The following is a 20384-nucleotide window of genomic DNA, read 5'->3' as shown; positions in this document are numbered from 1 at the left end:
ACTTGTGCTGGCCATTAGTGGTACATGCAGGTGACAGGAACTTGTGCTGACCATTAGTGGTACATGCAGGTGACAGGGACTTGTGCTGACCATTAGTGGTACATGCAGGTGACAGGGACTTGTGCTGCCCATTAGTGGTACATGCAGGTGACAGGGACTTGGGCTGGCCATTTGTGGTACATGCAGGTGACAGGGACTTGTGCTGGCCATTAGTGGTACGTGCAGGTGACAGGGACTTGTGCTGGCCATTAGTGGTACATGCAGATGACAGAGACTTGTGCTGACCATTAGTGGCACATGCAGGTGACAGGGACTTGTGCTGACCATTAGTGGTACATGCAGGTGACAGGGACTTGTGCTGGCCATTAGTGGTACATGCAGGTGACAGGGACTTGTGCTGGCCATTAGTGGTACGTGCAGGTGACAGGGACTTGTGCTGACCATTTGTGGTACATGCAGGTGACAGGGACTTGTGCTGACCATTTGTGGTACATGCAGGTGACAGGGACTTGGGCTGGCCATTTGTGGTACATGCAGGTGACAGGGACTTGGGCTGGCCATTAGTGGTACATGCAGGTGACAGGGACTTGTGCTGACCATTAGTGGTACATGCAGGTGACAGGGACTTGTGCTGACCATTTGTGGTACATGCAGGTGACAGGGACTTGGGCTGGCCATTTGTGGTACATGCAGGTGACAGGGACTTGGGCTGGCCATTTGTGGTACATGCAGGTGACAGGGACTTGGGCTGGCCATTAGAGGTACATGCAGGTGACAGGGACTTGTGCTGGCCATTAGTGGTAGGTGCAGGTGACAGGGACTTGTGCTGGCCATTTGTGGTACATGCAGGTGACAGGGACTTGGGCTGGCCATTTGTGGTACATGCAGGTAGATAACGTTCAGATTACTGCGCATGCGGCTGCGCCTTTTGTTCCTTGCTCAGTCCTAGCTGCAGCCGGTTCCCTGGTAACAGAACGCAGGTTACCCCAGCAACAGCATCCCTGCACCTTAGTAACGACGTTGGGCGGGATGACGTCACCGCGTTCTTCCGCCGTTCTCTCCTTGGTAACCGCCCAGGCCGGCGGCTGCTCCTCTGTTCTCTTCCGGACAACAACAATGGCGGATCCCTCATCCCCTGTGACAGGCGAGTCCCCGCCACTGTCCGGCAGCGTCGGTTCCCAGCGGCTCCTTTTCTCCCATGACCTGGTGTTCGGCACGTACAGAGGCCAGAGCCGGTTCGGCCTGGTGAGGCTCATCCATGGGGAGGACTCGGAGAGCGAGGAAGAGGAGGATGTGGTGGAAGAGGGAGCCAGCGGGGGCCGAAGAAAGGGAGGCGCCGGTGCCGGTGGAGGAGGAGCGGGCGGGGGAGAGCAGGGCAGCCCCGGATCCGACACTGTGTGGGAGGCCAGCAGGTTCGGGCCCCTGAAGAGGGGCTATGTGCGGGTGCAGTGGTACCCAGAGGGCATCAGACAGGACGTGAAGGAGACCAAGGTGAGCGCGGGGATCTCATTGCTCTGCGGGCTGGGCTCGGGCAGTGGCAGCACCCGCCATGGTGTGTACGAGGAGCATGGTCCTACCAGCTGATCCTGCTGGAGTGTTAATGATGACGGCCCCAGTGAGGATCTGGGAATACCCGGTTTATGGAAGGTTATGGCAGGAGGCTCCAGGCTTCCATTCCCCAGCATCCCTATATTCTGTATGATCTCTGGGTTTAGGCCAATACTCCTGGCACACTGGAGCCCTTCTGCAGTTACTGTGGCTGCTGCTTTCAGAGTCAATTAGCTGGGATCATGAAATCCCAGGGGCTGGCTACTAAATGTCAACCTTTGGCTCTCGTGTGGTCACAGATGTCGTATGAGGTGCATTCTGCATGGTTTACGGTTAATGGGGCAGTGACAGATGGAGCAGACTCGTGCTTAGGCCTGTGCTATATATAAGGTGCAGATCACTCACTGGTTACACAGGACTTGTGTTATTCACTGGATGATGAGCAGCCTGCTCTGGCTGTGAAGGGTTAACAGACTGGGTGGGGGATAACGGTACATTGCGGTGTACACAAGTCACATGGGTGTGCGGTAGCCATCAATAAGAAAGGCATCGACTCCCATCGTCTGCCTCTGTGCCCGGCCGTGCAGTTGTCCTTACCTGCGACCTCTCACTAATGGATTTACACTTTGCAGCACGTGCCAGGACTTTATGCTGAGATTATACAGCCTGTCTCTGTCCTAGAGCTCTGTTCAGACCGTATATGCACACTCCCTTACTGGACCACCCCCGACTTACAATGCAGGAATCTGATCCATATTTTGTTACAAACTCCCTCCCCCCAAGTTCTGCTCCTTTTTTTTTTTTTTTTTTTTTTTTTTTATCCCTTTATGCAAAGTGTGGCCATTTATTCCTACTCACATGGATCTTAGAAATCGGAGACCCCTGTTATAAAGCTTGACCGTAAAAGGGGTATTCCTGCCATTCTGGTTCAATCAGTTTTATTAAATATTTGTAAACAAGAACCTGCTAGTCACCAATATTATGTGTTCTAACCACTAGATTGTATAAGGTTTTGCTTATATCCTGAAAATAACAAAGTGGGAAGGGACTCCCATGTGCCTGATGTATTAATACCATTACAGGCTGCTAAGGGTAACTGTTCTCAGGATGGGCCGGACCCCCACCCATCATTCACTTATTATCTATCCTCTGAACAGGTGATAAGTGTTTATGGGACCACCCTTTTAACTTCCTTGAACGGACTCTAAGGTCTTCTCCTGATGGGACTGATACGCATGAAATCCGTTTTATATTACATATGCTCACATTTTACAAAATCTCATTTACACGCTGCAGAGGAAATTGACCAGAACTGCCAGTATTACATCTTCAGCTTGTCAGATTATACTGCGTATTTCTCCCATTGCATTTTCACAGTAAAATCTGCTGAAGATTTTTCTGCCTTAGGCCACATTCACACATTCAGTATTTGGTCAGTATTTTACTTCAGTATTTGTAAGCCAAAACCAGGAGGGGGTGATGAATACAGAAGTGGTGACGTGTTTCTATTATACTTTTCCTCTGATTGTTCCACTCCTGGTTTTGCCTTACAAATACTGATGTAAAATACAGATTTGTGGGTTAGTACACATACGGTACCTTAGTCCTGTCTTCATGTGAGGATATTTGGTACAATTCCTCTTCCAGAAAGGCGCAAGCGGGCACGCGGGTGAGACACATACGTACATACATGTTTTATACGGACATGTGAAGGAGGCCTAATCCAGAGAGACCTAAAATGTTGGCGCTCTTCATATTTACTGCTTATCATCATGGTTACTAATGGCTGTACTATTGGTAGAGGGCAGGTCCTGGACACCCATTTCCCCTTAAGTTTACTTTAATGCGCATTTGATACTAATGCAAAAAAATGTGGCAAACATCCCCCTCTCGTGGCTTCAACTTGTGCACATGGCATAGAAGGACAAAAAAATACGGGAGGGGCATGAAGACTGTAGAATTAGGGTTACTATAGACAGTTGAGGAAATTGTGGGTAAACTCATTGGTGCTATGCACAGCTTTTTTTTTTTTTTTTTTTTTTTTATTGGTTTTTAGTGTCATTTCTCTTGTCTAAAATCGATGTGGGTGAATGTTACATAAGCTGATGGGGACATGTGAAGCTCACTACAAACGATGTATGGTTTTCTATAATGTTTCCCATCGGCTCTCCTGTAGCAGGCCCACTACAAGGGTCACAAGTAGTGTTGAGCGAGTATGTTCTATTAACCCTTTCGGCAAGTATGCTCGGGCCGAGCTCCGAGTATTTATAGCTGCTCGGTGATATGGTTGAATCGCTCCCGTGTGCATGATTTGCGACTGACCGTTTTAATACATGGGAGGAATGTCTATTTCTTACACATTCCTCACATGTAATAAAGCTGTCAAACAGTCACAAGTCATGCACACGGGAGGCATTCAACCATATCACGGAGCAGCTATAAATACTCGGAGCTCGGCCCGAGCATACTCGGAACAGAACATACTCACTCAACACTAGTCACAAGTACTAATAAGATACCAAATTGCTTGACAATCTGCTTTTCCAGGAGAAGATCCAGTGTTTCAGCTCAGGCCTTTATATTTATTTTTGAGCAACATGCCAGTGCTTAGCCTTGGCCATGATTTCCGAGATCTAATTTGGGGGCTGGGTTGGGAATACATTTTTGTTTTGTTTTTTTTAGAAAGGAGTGTATTGCACATATAACACTTTTAGTGCTCCGCTACAGAAAAGGGCTTCTTCTTCAGACTGTTCTCTTGCCGTGCCCAGTGCCACTACGTTGAGGTAATAGACGAGAGGTGTTCTGATTCTCTGAGTCACTTCCAGCTCTCTGAAGTACTGCAGGCAACCACAGAAATCGATGGACTCCCCACAATGTCACTTTGAAAATAAATATACATTTTATACCGTAGCTATAATAAAGTGAGCTCCAAGCAATGGACCTCTGCGAACAGAGGTACCTTTATTCAGACTGTGCCATCCTCGAAAATGTGCATGTGACCCAATATAGGACTGGTGGCATCTACATGAGGACCAGGAGTTAAACTAGTGGAGGCGAGGTATGTCCTCTGCTGCTGACCAAGTCTTGTACCGCTTTTGGGATGGGAAGCAGCTGCCAAAATTTGACCTCCTGAGTTGGAACGCCCTTGGGGCATACTATTTATTTCTAATTGGCTGCACTTAAAATTGTATTTCTTAACACTGTAGACCCACTTTAAAGAAACCAGCTGCAATAAAGTCTCCCATACACATAGACATGTGGGATCTGTCCCTCTGGAGGACATCATACAGCTGTACCACATGATCATTCTTGGGCAAAGTGGCTTGTGACTTTTATTTCTGGCTATGTTCTGTCGCTTCATGTAATCTCAGACAGTCGCGATATTGTTGAGATCAGGACTCTGGGGGGGGGGGGGGGGGGTTATATCCAGGGCTGTGGAGTTGGTATAAAATGGACCGACTCCAACTCCTAAAATATATAATAAATTGGGTACAGTAGTTCAATGCAGTTTGTGGGGAATATTTTTTTCATAAGAATTTGAGAAAGTTCTGAAATGTCCTATTCCTGATCTAAGGGTCTGGACTTTTAGCTGAGATGAATCTGTGCTACAGTAAATTTATCACTTAAACATGAGCCATGTATGAGGGAGTCTGAGACGTGGAGTCAGTGTCATGGAAATTGAGGATCTGGAGTCAGAGGTTTGGCTTACAGACTCCACAGCCCTGGTTATATCATCATTTCCAGGACTCCTTGTTCTTCTTTACACTGAAGATAGTCTATAATTACATTGGCTGTAAGTTTGGGGTTGTTGTCCTGCTGCAGAATAAATTTGGAGCCAATCAAACAGCTCCTTGATGGTATTGCAAGATGTAGAAGTATCTGCATATATTTCTCAGCGTCAAGGAAACAATTATTCCTGACCAAACTCTCATTTGCTGAAATGCTGCCTCATACTTGAAGGGGTTGTTCACTACTTGGACAACCTCTTCTTGATCTAAATGTTTGGTCCCAATAAAATTAAGAAAGCTTATACTCTCCTCCCGTGCAGGCGCTGCTCCAACGGAGTCTACACTCGTTGTCCCGGGTTTCTTGTGCGGTCGTTAGGACAAGTGAGCCCGGCACCCAATCAGCGCTGGCGTCACTGTCCTTGCCTTCTGTGAACATGAAGAGGAAGTCAAGGCTGCGGCTGATCTGACTTCCTCCTCATCTTTAGTTCGTACAAAGGTGGAGACTGTGATGCCAGCGCTGATTGGTCACGAGGCTCACATGTCATAACAACCGCATGGCAGCCCCAGGACTGCGAGTGCCGACACTGCTGGAACGGTGGCGGTATGGGAGGTGAGTATTGGCTTTTTTATTTTATCGAGGCCAAACATTTAGATCAAGAAGGGGTTGTCTTAGTAGTGAACAGCCCCTTTAAAAGAAACCTCCACTATGCTTCACTGTTCACTACAGACACTTATTATTGTACCGCTCTTCACCCCTTTGGTGAACAAACTGCCTTCTCTTACAGTCGAATATTTCACATTTTGACTCTTTAAACCAGTGCACCTGCTGCAATTTTTTTGCATTCCAGTACCTATGTTTTTGTTGAGTCATTAGGCCTTGTCTCCATATCACAGGTATGACATATTGGCCACAATTCTTCCATAAAGACCACTTATGGCCAGACTTCTCTGAACTGTAGACTGGGGTAGGTTAGTCCCACTAGTTTAGAGATGTTAAACTGAAACACAGAGGGCCAAAATGAAAAACATGGATAAAGTCGCAGGCCAACCAGTATACAGAATAATGGGCCCCACACAGTCCTTCATACAGAATAATGGGCCCCACACAGTCCTTCATACAGAATAATGGGCCCCACATAGTCCTTCATACAGAATAATGGGCCCCACATAGTCCTTCATACAGAATAATGGGCCCCACATAGTCCTTCATACAGAATAATGGGCCCCACATAGTCCTTCATACAGAATAATGGGCCCCACATAGTCCTCCATACAGAATAATGGCCCCACATAGTCCTTCATACAGAATAATGGGCCCCACATAGTCCCCCACATAGTCCTCTATACAGAATAATGGGCCCCACATAGTCCTTCATACAGAATAATGGGCCCCACATAGTCCTTCATACAGAATAATGGGCCCCACATAGTCCTTCATACAGAATAATGGCCCCACATAGTCCTTCATACAGAATAATGGGCCCCACATAGTCCCCCACATAGTCCTTCATACAGAATAATGGGCCCCACATAGTCCCCCACATAGTCCTCTATACAGAATAATGGGCCCCTCATAGTCCTCTATACAGAATAATGGGCCCCTCATAGTCTTCCATACAGAATAATGGGCCCCACATAGTGCTCCATACAGAATAATGGGCCCCACATAGTCCTTCATACAGAATAATGGGCCCCACATAGTCCTTCATACAGAATAATGGGCCCCACATAGTCCTTCATACAGAATAATGGGCCCCACATAGTCCTTCATACAGAATAATGGGCCCCACATAGTCCTTCATACAGAATAATGGGCCCCACACAGTCCTTCATACAGAATAATGGGCCCCACATAGTCCTTCATACAGAATAATGGGCCCCACATAGTCCTTCATACAGAATAATGGGCCCCACATAGTCCTTCATACAGAATAATGGGCCCCACATAGTCCTTCATACAGAATAATGGCCCCACATAGTCCTTCATACAGAATAATGGGCCCCACATAGTCCCCCACATAGTCCTTCATACAGAATAATGGGCCCCACATAGTCCCCCACATAGTCCTCTATACAGAATAATGGGCCCCTCATAGTCCTCTATACAGAATAATGGGCCCCTCATAGTCTTCCATACAGAATAATGGGCCCCACATAGTGCTCCATACAGAATAATGGGCCCCACATAGTCCTTCATACAGAATAATGGGCCCCACATAGTCCTTCATACAGAATAATGGGCCCCACATAGTCCTTCATACAGAATAATGGGCCCCACATAGTCCTTCATACAGAATAATGGGCCCCACATAGTCCTTCATACAGAATAATGGGCCCCACATAGTCCTTCATACAGAATAATGGGCCCCACATAGTCCTTCATACAGAATAATGGGCCCCACATAGTCCTTCATACAGAATAATGGGCCCCACATAGTCCTTCATACAGAATAATGGGCCCCACATAGTCCTTCATACAGAATAATGGGCCCCACATAGTCCTTCATACAGAATAATGGGCCCCACATAGTCCTTCATACAGAATAATGGGCCCCACATAGTCCTTCATACAGAATAATGGGCCCCACATAGTCCTTCATACAGAATAATGGGCCCCACATAGTCCTTCATACAGAATAATGGGCCCCACATAGTCCTTCATACAGAATAATGGGCCCCACATAGTCCTTCATACAGAATAATGGGCCCCACATAGTCCTTCATACAGAATAATGGGCCCCACATAGTCCTTCATACAGAATAATGGGCCCCACATAGTCCTTCATACAGAATAATGGGCCCCACATAGTCCTTCATACAGAATAATGGGCCCCACATAGTCCTTCATACAGAATAATGGGCCCCACATAGTCCTTCATACAGAATAATGGGCCCCACATAGTCCTTCATACAGAATAATGGGCCCCACATAGTCCTTCATACAGAATAATGGGCCCCACATAGTCCTTCATACAGAATAATGGGCCCCACATAGTCCTTCATACAGAATAATGGGCCCCACATAGTCCTTCATACAGAATAATGGGCCCCACATAGTCCTTCATACAGAATAATGGGCCCCACATAGTCCTTCATACAGAATAATGGGCCCCACATAGTCCTTCATACAGAATAATGGGCCCCACATAGTCCTTCATACAGAATAATGGGCCCCACATAGTCCTTCATACAGAATAATGGGCCCCACATAGTCCTTCATACAGAATAATGGGCCCCACATAGTCCTTCATACAGAATAATGGGCCCCACATAGTCCTTCATACAGAATAATGGGCCCCACATAGTCCTTCATACAGAATAATGGGCCCCACATAGTCCTTCATACAGAATAATGGGCCCCACATAGTCCTTCATACAGAATAATGGGCCCCACATAGTCCTTCATACAGAATAATGGGCCCCACATAGTCCTTCATACAGAATAATGGGCCCCACATAGTCCTTCATACAGAATAATGGGCCCCACATAGTCCTTCATACAGAATAATGGGCCCCACATAGTCCTTCATACAGAATAATGGGCCCCACATAGTCCTTCATACAGAATAATGGCCCCACATAGTCCTTCATACAGAATAATGGGCCCCACATAGTCCCCCACATAGTCCTCTATACAGAATAATGGGCCCCACATAGTCCTTCATACAGAATAATGGGCCCCACATAGTCCTTCATACAGAATAATGGGCCCCACATAGTCCCCCACATAGTCCTCTATACAGAATAATGGGCCCCACATAGTCCTTCATACAGAATAATGGGCCCCACATAGTCCTTCATACAGAATAATGGGCCCCACATAGTCCCCCACATAGTCCTCTATACAGAATAATGGGCCCCTCATAGTCTTCCATACAGAATAATGGGCCCCACATAGTGCTCCACACAGAATAATGGGCCCCACATAGTGCTCCATACAGAATAATGGGCCCCACATAGTGCTCCATACAGAATAATGGGCCCCACATAGTCCTTCATACAGAATAATGGGCCCCACATAGTCCTTCATACAGAATAATGGGCCCCACATAGTCCTTCATACAGAATAATGGGCCCCACATAGTCCTTCATACAGAATAATGGGCCCCACATAGTCCCCCACATAGTCCTCTATACAGAATAATGGGCCCCTCATAGTCCTTCATACAGAATAATGGGCCCCACATAGTCCTTCATACAGAATAATGGGCCCCACATAGTCCTCCATACAGAATAATGGGCGCCACGCAGTCCTCTATACAGAATAATGGACCACATAGGGGTGATGGATCTGGAGTTGCGGGCCAGATATAATCACCCTGTGGGCCAGGTTTGACCCACGAGGAAGAGTTTGACATGCATGTGCTGGTTGCTGCCAGTTCTGAGCTGATAGCACTTCTGATCATCTTCCAATTTTAGATGAAAATACACTTCCCTTCTAAGTTACTATGTCCAACCACTGCGCCTACAGTCGTTGACGTAGAACATTTCTTGATGTCCTCAATGTTGAGAAATACAGGCAGATACCCATCATACAATACCATCAGGGAGGCTTCTGATTGGCTCCAAATTTATTCTGCAGCAGGACGACACCAAACATATAGCCAATGTCATTAAGAACTATCTGCAGAGTAAAGAAGCACAGAGTCCTTGAAGTTATGTTATGGCCCCCAGAGTGTCCTGGTTTCATCATTGCATCTGTTTGGGATTACATGAAGAGACAGAAGGATTTGTGCAAGCCTACTTCCATAGTGGATCTGTGGTTAGTTCTCCAAGATGTTTGGATTAACCTTCCTGCTGAGATCCTTCAAAAAGTAGTGTGTAAGTTTACCTAGAAGAACTGATTGATGTTGTTTTGAAGCAAAAGACTCGTCACACCAAATATTGATGTGACTTGGATTTCTCATTTGTTCATTCGCTTTGCGTTTTGTTAATTGATAAAAATTGACAAGTAATACTTCTGTTTATAACAGCATTCTTACCGTGCAACATTTTCCACACCTTCCAAAAAGTTTTACACAGTACTGTATATTTTTTAATTAATTTGACAGTATTGTTTCCCGTAGGCAGCTTTTTAATTAACTTGAACAAACACTTTAATGAAAAATAAGTGTGTGCACCCTTTATCGTTTGTAGGAGAGCAGTTTGTACAAGTGCAGTAGATAATCCCTATAATTCTCCTATGACATTGCTTCAGATGTGCTGCACGCAGGGTAGTGGCACAATGATATGACTTTTCTATGTGATTCTGCTGCGGTATTCACATTGATCTAGGGAGTATTGGCTCATCTGATGCAGTTTGTCTGCATTGTATCCTAGGAGTGTTCTGGCAGGGTGCCTACATGTTCAGCAGCGCTAATACTTTCACACCATAGGAACTGAATGTATTACTAGAGCAGTCAGCAGTTCTAGAGAGGACTGGACAGAGAATGGGGAGCAGCTCACCTTTTGTTAGAAGCCCAAATAGCTGAAAGACCTCTTTGACTATGTAGGATGTCATGGGCTAAAATGGTATTGTCAAGCTTTTCTTTCTTCTGAGAGGTTACTATATGAACAGCCCTGGGGAAGCGCCCCCTAGGGACAATATGTTCAGATTAGTGTAGCAAGTGTAAAATAATGTGCATAAAGACACTACCCTGTCAAATAGCTCCTTGGCAATGTGTGCCCATAAATCTGAGGATGAAAAATCAGCAAATCTTAAAGGGTTGTCACATAAGCAACATATCTCCCATTCACAGGATTCGTGATAGTGTGATTGCCCTACTAATTACTATGCTGCAAGACCCTCTTTTGAGCATGTGCAATCACTACTTTATTCACGGTCTATAAAAAAAAAAAAATCACTACTTCATTCACGGTCTATGAAAGTGGTGGTTGCATATATTCTCTATTCTCACAGGAGACTTGAGACATTCCGGTCTTAGAATTGGTGGGGGTCTCCCCAGCAGTAATACATTTTTATCATCTATTTTATCATCTATCTTGTGGATAGGCCATGGATAGAGTTGGAACGAATTTATTTGCCCATCCCCTTCTACCAGCCATGAAAGTGGCCGTTTCACTGGAGAGTGAGTATCGCCTCTTATCTGCCGACGTCCGCGGATCTTTTGATTAGTCAGCCAGGACAGCTTACAACGAGAGCTGCGGATACCAGCAGTGAACAGACGGAGCCTCTGCTCCCGTGCTACGGCCACACACCACTGTCATGTGCCGATGGAGTAGGACGTGCCATTGCCCTTGTAATGAGTAATGAATGTTGTCTTAGGAAAACCCACCCTTTATCTAGTGGAACGTCTCTTATGATTTGTGTCTCAATAATATCATCTACTTTCTTCCATCATTTAGCTAAAACTGGAGGACAGGTCTTTGGTGCCCAGGGATGCCGTGCGTCGCATGAGTTCAAAGGTAATGTCTTGTGCACTGCTACAATTCTCTTCTTTGTATGGATTCCTTGGTTTTCTTAGAGGTTTTTCTTTCTTCCCTTCCATTGCAGGACAGTCAATGTGGCACTGTCATTGATGTAAATATAGTCTGCATGGTAAAAGTGGTGGGGACCAGCTGCTTCCTACATCCAGTCAACAGCAAGGACCTGCAGCACATATGGGTGAGATTTCTCAGCTCTCTACATGCTTAGGTATTTACTAAGCAAAAGGAAGCTTATTAGTCCCTCTACATACCCTGACGTTACTGTATGTGACAGTCGGGTGCGCCTGCAAGGAGCTGGCTCAGGACTTGAATCTGCTCCATACTGGGCAGATACCAGCTGCCTTACACAGCCAGCATCTGCCTATAACAGTAGTGAATGGAGCGAAGCTCTCAGTACATGCCGCTGCCAATCACAGGGAAAATTGATTTCCTGTCTCTACATAGAGCTCAGAAGGATTCAGCTAGTCACTTTTGAATCAACTTTTCAATCAAGAATTAACCCTTTCAGGCTGTGCTTTGGAGTTTGAGTCGGTGCCCATTTTGGTGGAGTCAGCCGATATAAAATGGACCGACTCCTAAAATATATAATACTACATTTTACTACTGTACCCAATTTATGTGCTGACTATTTAAGAATTTGGGAAATGTCCTATAAATGTCTGTTCTATTCCTGATCTAAGGATCTCGGCTTTTAGTTGAGATGAATCTGTGCTGCACTTTATGTACACGCTCAGTAGTGAGGCAGTGAGATGAATCTGTGCTGCACTTTATATACACGCTCAGTAGTGAGGCAGTGAGATGAATCTGTGCTGTACTTTATGTACACGCTCAGTAGTGAGGCAGTGAGATGAGTCTGTGCTGCACTTTATGTACACGCTCAGTAGTGAGGCAGTGAGATGAATCTGTGCTGCACTTTATGTACACGCTCAGTAGTGAGGCAGTGAGATGAATCTGTGCTGCACTTTATATACACGCTCAGTAGTGAGTCAGTGAGATGAATCTGTGCTGTACTTTATGTACATGCTCAGTAGTGAGGCAGTGAGATGAATCTGTGCTGTACTTTATGTACATGCTCAGTAGTGAGGCAGTGAGATGAGTCTGTGCTGCACTTTATGTACACGCTCAGTAGTGAGGCAGTGAGATGAATCTGTGCTGCACTTTATGTACACGCTCAGTAGTGAGGCAGTGAGATGAATCTGTGCTGCACTTTATATACACGCTCAGTAGTGAGGCAGTGAGATGAATCTGTGCTGCACTTTATGTACATGCTCAGTAGTGAGGCAGTGAGATGAATCTGTGCTGCACTTTATGTACACGCTCAGTAGTGAGGCAGTGAGATGAGTCTGTGCTGCACTTTATGTACACGCTCAGTAGTGAGGCAGTGAGATGAATCTGTGCTGTACTTTATGTACACGCTCAGTAGTGAGGCAGTGAGATGAATCTGTGCTGTACTTTATGTACACGCTCAGTAGTGAGGCAGTGAGATGAATCTGTGCTGCACTTTATGTACACGCTCAGTAGTGAGGCAGTGAGATGAATCTGTGCTGCACTTTATGTACACGCTCAGTAGTGAGGCCGGGCTGTGGAGTCTTAGGTTTGGTTTACCGACTCCACAGCTCTGCCTTCTCATCATGGCCATTTTTCATTTTCTTTTTCTCCTCACCTTCCAAAAGCCATAACTTTTTTATATTTTCGTCAATATGGCCATATGAGGATTTATTTTTTGCGGGATGAGTTGTACTTTTAAATGGCACCATTGATTTTACCATATTACTGGAAAAAAAGGTAAAAAAAATTCCAAGTGCAGTGAAATTTAAAAAACAAAAACCAAAAAAAAAACAATTCCACAATTGTTTTTTTATTTACCATGTTCACTATATGATAAAAGTGACCTGGCAACATGGTTCCCCAGGTGAGAACGAGTATACAGATGTCAAACGTGTAGTTTATTTTTTATTTTGGTGGTGGGGAAAAAAAATTCGGAAATTTGTATGAAAAAAGATTTGCATTTGTCGCCGTTTTCCAAGACCTGTAACATCTCCATTTTTTGGGATCTGGGGCTGGGTGAGGGCTTATTTCTTTGCGCCATAAGCTAACATTTTTAATGATGCCATTTTGGGGTAGATACAATGTATTGATCGCCTCTTACTGCAATGTTGCGGCAGCTTAAAAAAAACAAAAACATAATTCTGGCGTTTAAATTTTTTTCTCGTTACACTGTTTACCGATTGGATTAATTGTTTTATATTTTGATAGGACATTTCAGAACACAGTGATACCAAATTTGTTTTATTTTTTAAAGTTGTTTTATTTTCAATGGGGCAAAAAGGGGTGGGATGATTTGAACTTTTTTTTTTCACATTTTTAAAAGCTTTTCAATTTTTACAATATTTACTGTAATAGTTCCGTTAGACTTGAAGCTGAGATTGACCGATCACCTGTGCTATACATAGCAGTGCTTCATCTTTGCTATGTATAGCAAAAATGACGATCTCCTATGAACTCAGACCATGAGCCAGTATTCACAGGAGTATAATGATGACCGGCACGGGGGTCTTCTGCAGACCCCTGGCTGTCATAATAACTTTTTGGTGCCTTCTGATCAAGTGCAGTTTCTCACAATGAATGGTGTCATTCAAAACTACAACTGTTCCTGCAAATAACAAGCCCATTTTATGGCTGTCGATGGCAAACTAAAACCTTATGGGTCTTGGAAGAAAAAGAGGAAAAATACAAAAATGTGGCCAACCATGAAAAGGTTAAATTCTTTGTCTAAGTTGCTTTCAGCATAACCCATGTCACACAAGCTAGCTGTCAGTAGCTATTACTTGTATTCTGCCTCTTCATTGTTGTGGACATGTACAAGATATAGGCAAGGAAAGGATTGGAAATATTTTCTTACTCTTGTTACAAGTCTTGTAAGAGTAGGGAGATTATCTAAGATACTTTTTCTAAAGATCACTTATAAGTAGTTGTCACCTAAATTGCAAAGCTAGAGGTAGATGGCGTTGGATTCACCAATGACTATATGGGATGGTCACTGCTCAGCTCCTTCCTTGCACAGTGACCTCTGCACCGGTCATGGCTTGTCCACTATGCTGTCCTGTAGAAGTCGTTTTCTCCACTCTACAGGTTCCTATGGTTCATGGGAGGTGGCTGCCTTCCTAATCATGTACAGCAAATAAAGTAAAAACTTTGCAAAAAAAATTAAAGGGTTATCCCCTATCCAAAGGGGCTAATTTGCTGAATACTGGGGTTACAAACAGCTTTGACCCCAAAGGATCCTAAGATGAAGAATATGGTTCTGCAGCTCCGTCCTAAATGTTTGGAGTGCACGGCACATTCGTGGCTTCTGCACCATTCATTATCTATGGGAATGCTGAGTGCAGCGATCAGCTTTCTCCCGCACTCCCATAGACACTGAATGGTGTGGAGGCCGAACATACGCACTTCTGCATTTACGACTGGGCTGCACAGCTTCATTCTCGGGATTTCTGAGCCCCAAGCTCTGTACCACTGGAGATCCCACTGGTCGAACCCCTAGTGATCAGCACGTTATCCCCCTATCCTATGAATAAAGGGATAACTTACCTTTTTGAGAACAAACCTTTTAAAATAAAATTGATATTAGTAAAATATGTAGATGATACAGACTGATCGCAGTGGGACAGTCTGCCTGGGACACATCAAGGTACTGAATTTTGCCTGTAAAAGTAATAGCAGTATAATTGAATGGCATTGTATAAAGCAGACAACCGCTTAATATACACAATTGGGAAATGTTCTTGAAACCAATATGGTAATCTTCTTATCTGCTTTTTCATTATAGCCCATCATGTATGGAGATTACATTGCATATGACTGCTGGTTGGGAAAAGTCTATGACCTTAAAAACCAAGTTATCCTAAAGTTGTCTAATGGAGCGAGGTATGGGCATAGCAGATACGTGTCCATGGTGTAATGCCATGTGGCTGCCATTGTCCCTGCTTTTGTATTGCTGTCTCACAAGACTCTTGTTGCAGGTGCTCTATGACTACAGAAGATGCTTCTAAACTGTATGATGTCTGTCCCCACGCCAGTGACTCGGTAATCATATGAATCTTCTCCTGTCTTAAGAATTTTTATTGTTTTTACCCTTTGTAGTGGGAGTTCTGCCAATATCTTTTAGAAAAGAGGTGATGGTAATTTTTAAAAGCATTATTCTACTGCTCCACGTTAAATAGGTTAAAACAAGCAACTTACCTCCTACTGAAAATCCTTTCTGTTCTCCAGATCGGAGGGATTTTTAAATCTTATAGTGTACAGCTCGTTGCCTAGGTTACCGGCCACCCTACGGTCAGAGTGGTCAGTTACCTAGGTAAAACCGCGCCTTTCTTGCAGGCTCTGTGATTTAGGACCTACTCTGAAGCTGGCCAGAACACGGTCTCTGTCCTGCCTCAGCTCCCCTATGCTTCTCCCATGGTGCAGAGTTACATTTCCCTCAACAAGTAGCCTGGAAGAGAGCTCAGATCTGACTAGTGGCCCAACCAATGCCGCTGGTCTGAGCTGTCAATCTTCACGACTGCCCCGGCAAAGCTGGAAGCCGGGTCACAAGAACAGCGCACTCCCCTTCTAAGCCAGAATCTTCTATGTAGCAGTGTCTCCATCTCAGACGTGTTATTTTGGGTAACATTTCAGAATAAGTTGTCATTTGTGTGTAACAACACTACATCTGGTGGTGATATGCCAGGTAGCCTGTTTTTATTTTGTTTCACTATTCTTCCCTCACCCCACCCCCACAACCCCATCTGCAGGCTCTATCTCTAGTTTTCAGTTGCCTCTGAGCTAGCAGGCGGAGACTGGCTACCATGATGCCTCCTTTACAAACACATAGCACAGAGGGATTCCTGTTTCTTTGCCTGTTTTTAGCACATATTCAGACATCGCAGCAGCATGGAGGAGCAGATACAGCAGTACAATCTGCCTGTTTCCTCACTCTGCTCCTCCCTTTTTTCTCTCCTAGAGTATAATAGGTAGCGTAACCTGACACCACAGTGAGACTGCTGTCTATCTTGCTTTGACTAACACTGATTTGAGCTGTGCTTTTTTTTTCTTTTTTTTTTTGGGGGGGGGGGGGTGTTTCAGAGAAGCTGATAAATTCAGGAGGAGGGAGAAAAGGTGGCTCATAAGCTGAGAAAGAAGTTGAATTCTCTGATATAATATATACCAAATTTCTCATATTCATTTGCAAATATTTTTGAAATGACGGTGACCAGTTAAATGGTCAACAATTCATTTGTTGCTAGATTTGGTTTCCACCAGCAATAAGAGCTGGTTGCTGTAGGATAGAGAAGCTGGACCAGCAGTGATCACTTCATCCACTGGCTTGCTTGTATTTTCCAAGCTGGTCCTTGCTCATAGGAGTCATGTGCGTATTTGTGTTGCTTAGTATTTTGGGCAGGCGATGGACGGTCAACCAATCGAAAATCCAACACTGTATATCCTCCTTTGAGATGTTCACACAAAATTCCAGTGAAAAGTAGTGGTCCTCTGAAACATGGAGTCAATACATACAGAATATAGGGGAAATTTGTTTGTGACTATCTGGTTTAGATGAAAGGTGGTCTTTTGGAAAGCTCTTACTGTGTCTACTTCACTGTCTTTGCTCGTTTGTAGGGCCTGTTTTTTGATGACTCCTACGGCTTTTACCCAGGCCAAGTGCTTATCGGTCCATCCAAAGTTTTTTCAAATGTTCAGTGGCTCTCTGGCATGAAACCTGTCCTCAGCGCCAAAAGCAAATTCCGGGTGGGCGTTGAAGAGGTGAGTACTGTGTGGTATATTGTCCTTTTTACAACCTGTTGTGTGTCCACCTACCCAGCATCCTGTCTGCAAGGCTTTGTTCTGCATGTAGTGCGTCATGTCCCCGCTTACTAATACCCATTGTCACATCATTTCCACTGTGTATTCATCTTCTCACCCTATCCTGTTATGCTCCATCCAGGTGCAGGTAACAGAGCTGAGAGTAACCTGGATTACAAAAAGCTTTTGTCTTGGGGGTACAGACTCTATGGACCCTCCATCGTCTGTTATAACGCAAGAAAACTTGCACAAGTGAGTAAGCGGTAATATTACAGTTGGAACACTCCATGTCTTTATTCCCTACTGATACATCATTTTTTCATAATCTTGCTAATGTCATGGATCTTTACACAGTAATTTGTTCAGTACACTCCTTCTAGCATATAATTTCCTCCAGCACACCATATAACCTTCAGATTGGCAGCTCCGTACACTTGTGATGTTTGACATAACACCTTGACTTCTTAAATCTATGCATTTAAATGTTCCCTTTCTTCTCGCCTCTTATGTAACATGTCTTAATCTATTTGTCTGTAGCAATTCAGTGAATGTCTGTGTTTCTTATGAATCTGAACTATTGCTCCTTGAACTGCTGGTTGCTTCCACATAAGTGTGTGTGTGTGTGTGTGTGTGTGTGTGTATCTTGTGTGTCCATACAGGATGTAACTTTGAAAATACTGTGAATTTACTGAAAACTTTTTTTTTTTTTCCTTCTGCTGTGTGTGAATGCGATTTATTTATTTTTTTTAAATCTCATCTACTTAGTTGGTGTGGTAATACGGTTCCGATTTTGCATACTCAATTCTAGGACACTTTTATTACATGTTAGCATAACCTATACCAAGATTTGCCGGTTCCTTTCTACATTGGCTTGCGAAAGTATTCACCCCCATTGGCTCTTTACCTATTTTGTTACTTTGTGAAGTAAGAAATTTTATAGTCAAAAATTAAATTGGATCAAATAAAAAATTGGAATGTGCATATGTATTCACCCCTTTTGCTGTGAAGCCCCTAAAAACTTTTGGTGTAAGCAATTACTTTCATAAGGCACATGCTTGGTGAAAGGAAGTCCACCTGTGTGCAATCAAAGTGTCACATGGTTTGTGACATACTTGCATACGTATACACCTTTTCTGAAAGGCCAAAGAGGCTGCAACGCCATTAAGCAAGAGGCTCCACTATCCAAACACCATGAAGACCAAGGAGATCTCCAAACAAGTCAGGGACAAAGTTGTTGAGATATACAAGTCAGGGTTGGGTTTTAAAAAAAAAAAAAAAAAAAAAAAATATCCACGCTCTGATGATCCCCCAGAGCACCATCAAATCCATTATCATCAGATGGAAAGAACATGGTAGCATAACAAACCTGCCAAGAGATGGCCTCCCACCAAAACTATCAGCCCGGGCAAGGAGAGCATTAATCAGAGAGGCAGCACAGAGACCAAAGGTGACCCTTAAGGAGCTGCACAGTCTGGAGTATCTGTCCATATGATCACAATAAGCCACAGAGGTGGCCTTTATGGAAGAGTGGGCAGAAAAAAGCCTTTACTTACATACAAATTTTAAGGCTCATTTTGAGTTTGCTAAGCGACACGTGGGAGACTCCCCAAATGTATGGAGGAAGGTGCTGTGGTTAGACAAGACCAAATTGAACTTTTTGGCCACCAAGGTAAATGCTATGTCTGACGCCAAACCAACACAGCTAACCACCCCAAGAACACCATCTCCACAGTGAAACATGGTGGCAGCATCATGCTGTGGGGATGTTTTTCGGCAGCAGGGACAGGGAAAATGGTTTGAGTCGAGAGGAAATTGGATGGTGCAAAATACAGGGATGCTCTTGAGCAAAACCTTTGTCTGTGATTTGAGACTGGAACAGAGGTTCACCTTCCAACAAGACAATGACCCAAAGCATACTGCTAAAACACTGGAGTGGTGTAAGGGGAAATGTGTAAGTATTCTGCAGTGGCCTAGTCAAAGCCCAGACCTTAATCCAATTGAGAATCTGTGGTAAGACTTGAAGATTGCTGTTCACCAGAGGAAACCATCTAACTTGAAGGAACTGGAGCAGTTTTGCCTAGAGGAATGGACACCGATCCCAGTGGCAAGATGTAGAAAGCTCATACAGACTTATCCAAAATGACTTGCAGCGGTATTTACCACACAAGGAGGCTCTACAAAGCACTGACTTTAGGGGGCAATAGTTATGCACACTGAAAAATAATTAATGACACATATATATATATGTCATTAATTATTCCTCCCACAGAAATGAGTCTATATTAGTGGAAGTGATTGGCTTTGCTCACTTTTCTTGCAGTTTCCCCATAGTAAAATTGTGATATGTGTCACCCTATGAAATTAGTTGGTGTCCCTGTGGTTTTTGTGGTTTTTGCTTTTTATATACACATAGCCCTATTGTTTTTCTGTACAATCTGTTGACTGTGAGAATTGCGGTTGTTTTATGATTTCTCTGATTTCTTCTATGTTAGGGTGAAGAGACTTGGCTCATTTGACCACACACAGCGGCAGCTGGGAGAGCGGTGTCTGTACATCTTCCCGACTATGGTAGAACCCACTAAGATCTTATGTGAAAGTCTGGAGAAGAATTGCCTGCTTGGAGAGATGACTAGCTCTCGAAAGGTGTGCAATGATAACGAAGTTGGAAAGAGGAAAGGGTTGTTGTCCAAATATAAATGTGTAGTGCACTTGTCAAGGCACGTATGCAGAACCTACTGCGTGAGTGGCCTAATAGTCAACCACTAGTCACATGTACCTTTTTAATACCTGTGCCTAGAGAGTACAGCTTACTCTTAGGCTACCTGAAAAGTAAAACCAAAGAAA

At 44.2% G+C, this 20384-nt stretch overlaps 1 protein-coding gene across 1 annotated transcript in view; it reads left to right on the top strand.

Moving 5' to 3' along the window:
- Positions 1 to 1043: 1043 nt before the first annotated feature.
- Positions 1044 to 20384, top strand: part of UBE2O (ubiquitin conjugating enzyme E2 O) — a 44446-nt gene continuing 25105 nt past the window's right edge. The window contains exons 1-8 of the mRNA XM_073683956.1: positions 1044 to 1491; positions 11622 to 11681; positions 11770 to 11880; positions 15532 to 15629; positions 15725 to 15788; positions 17358 to 17501; positions 17683 to 17792; positions 20033 to 20183. Of these exons, the coding sequence (XP_073540057.1) occupies positions 1117 to 1491; positions 11622 to 11681; positions 11770 to 11880; positions 15532 to 15629; positions 15725 to 15788; positions 17358 to 17501; positions 17683 to 17792; positions 20033 to 20183 (1113 nt within the window). The 5' untranslated portion in view covers positions 1044 to 1116. The remainder of the gene's footprint in view (positions 1492 to 11621; positions 11682 to 11769; positions 11881 to 15531; positions 15630 to 15724; positions 15789 to 17357; positions 17502 to 17682; positions 17793 to 20032; positions 20184 to 20384) is intronic.

The sequence above is a fragment of the Phyllobates terribilis genome, unplaced genomic scaffold, assembly GCF_046119375.1.
Source record: "Phyllobates terribilis strain yellow unplaced genomic scaffold, ASM4611937v1 Scaffold_5__5_contigs__length_657084704, whole genome shotgun sequence".
In the NCBI taxonomy this organism is placed as follows: domain Eukaryota; kingdom Metazoa; phylum Chordata; class Amphibia; order Anura; family Dendrobatidae; genus Phyllobates; species Phyllobates terribilis.
Note: the sequence above shows the minus strand (reverse complement) of the source record. Positions and strands in the feature narration are given on the sequence as shown.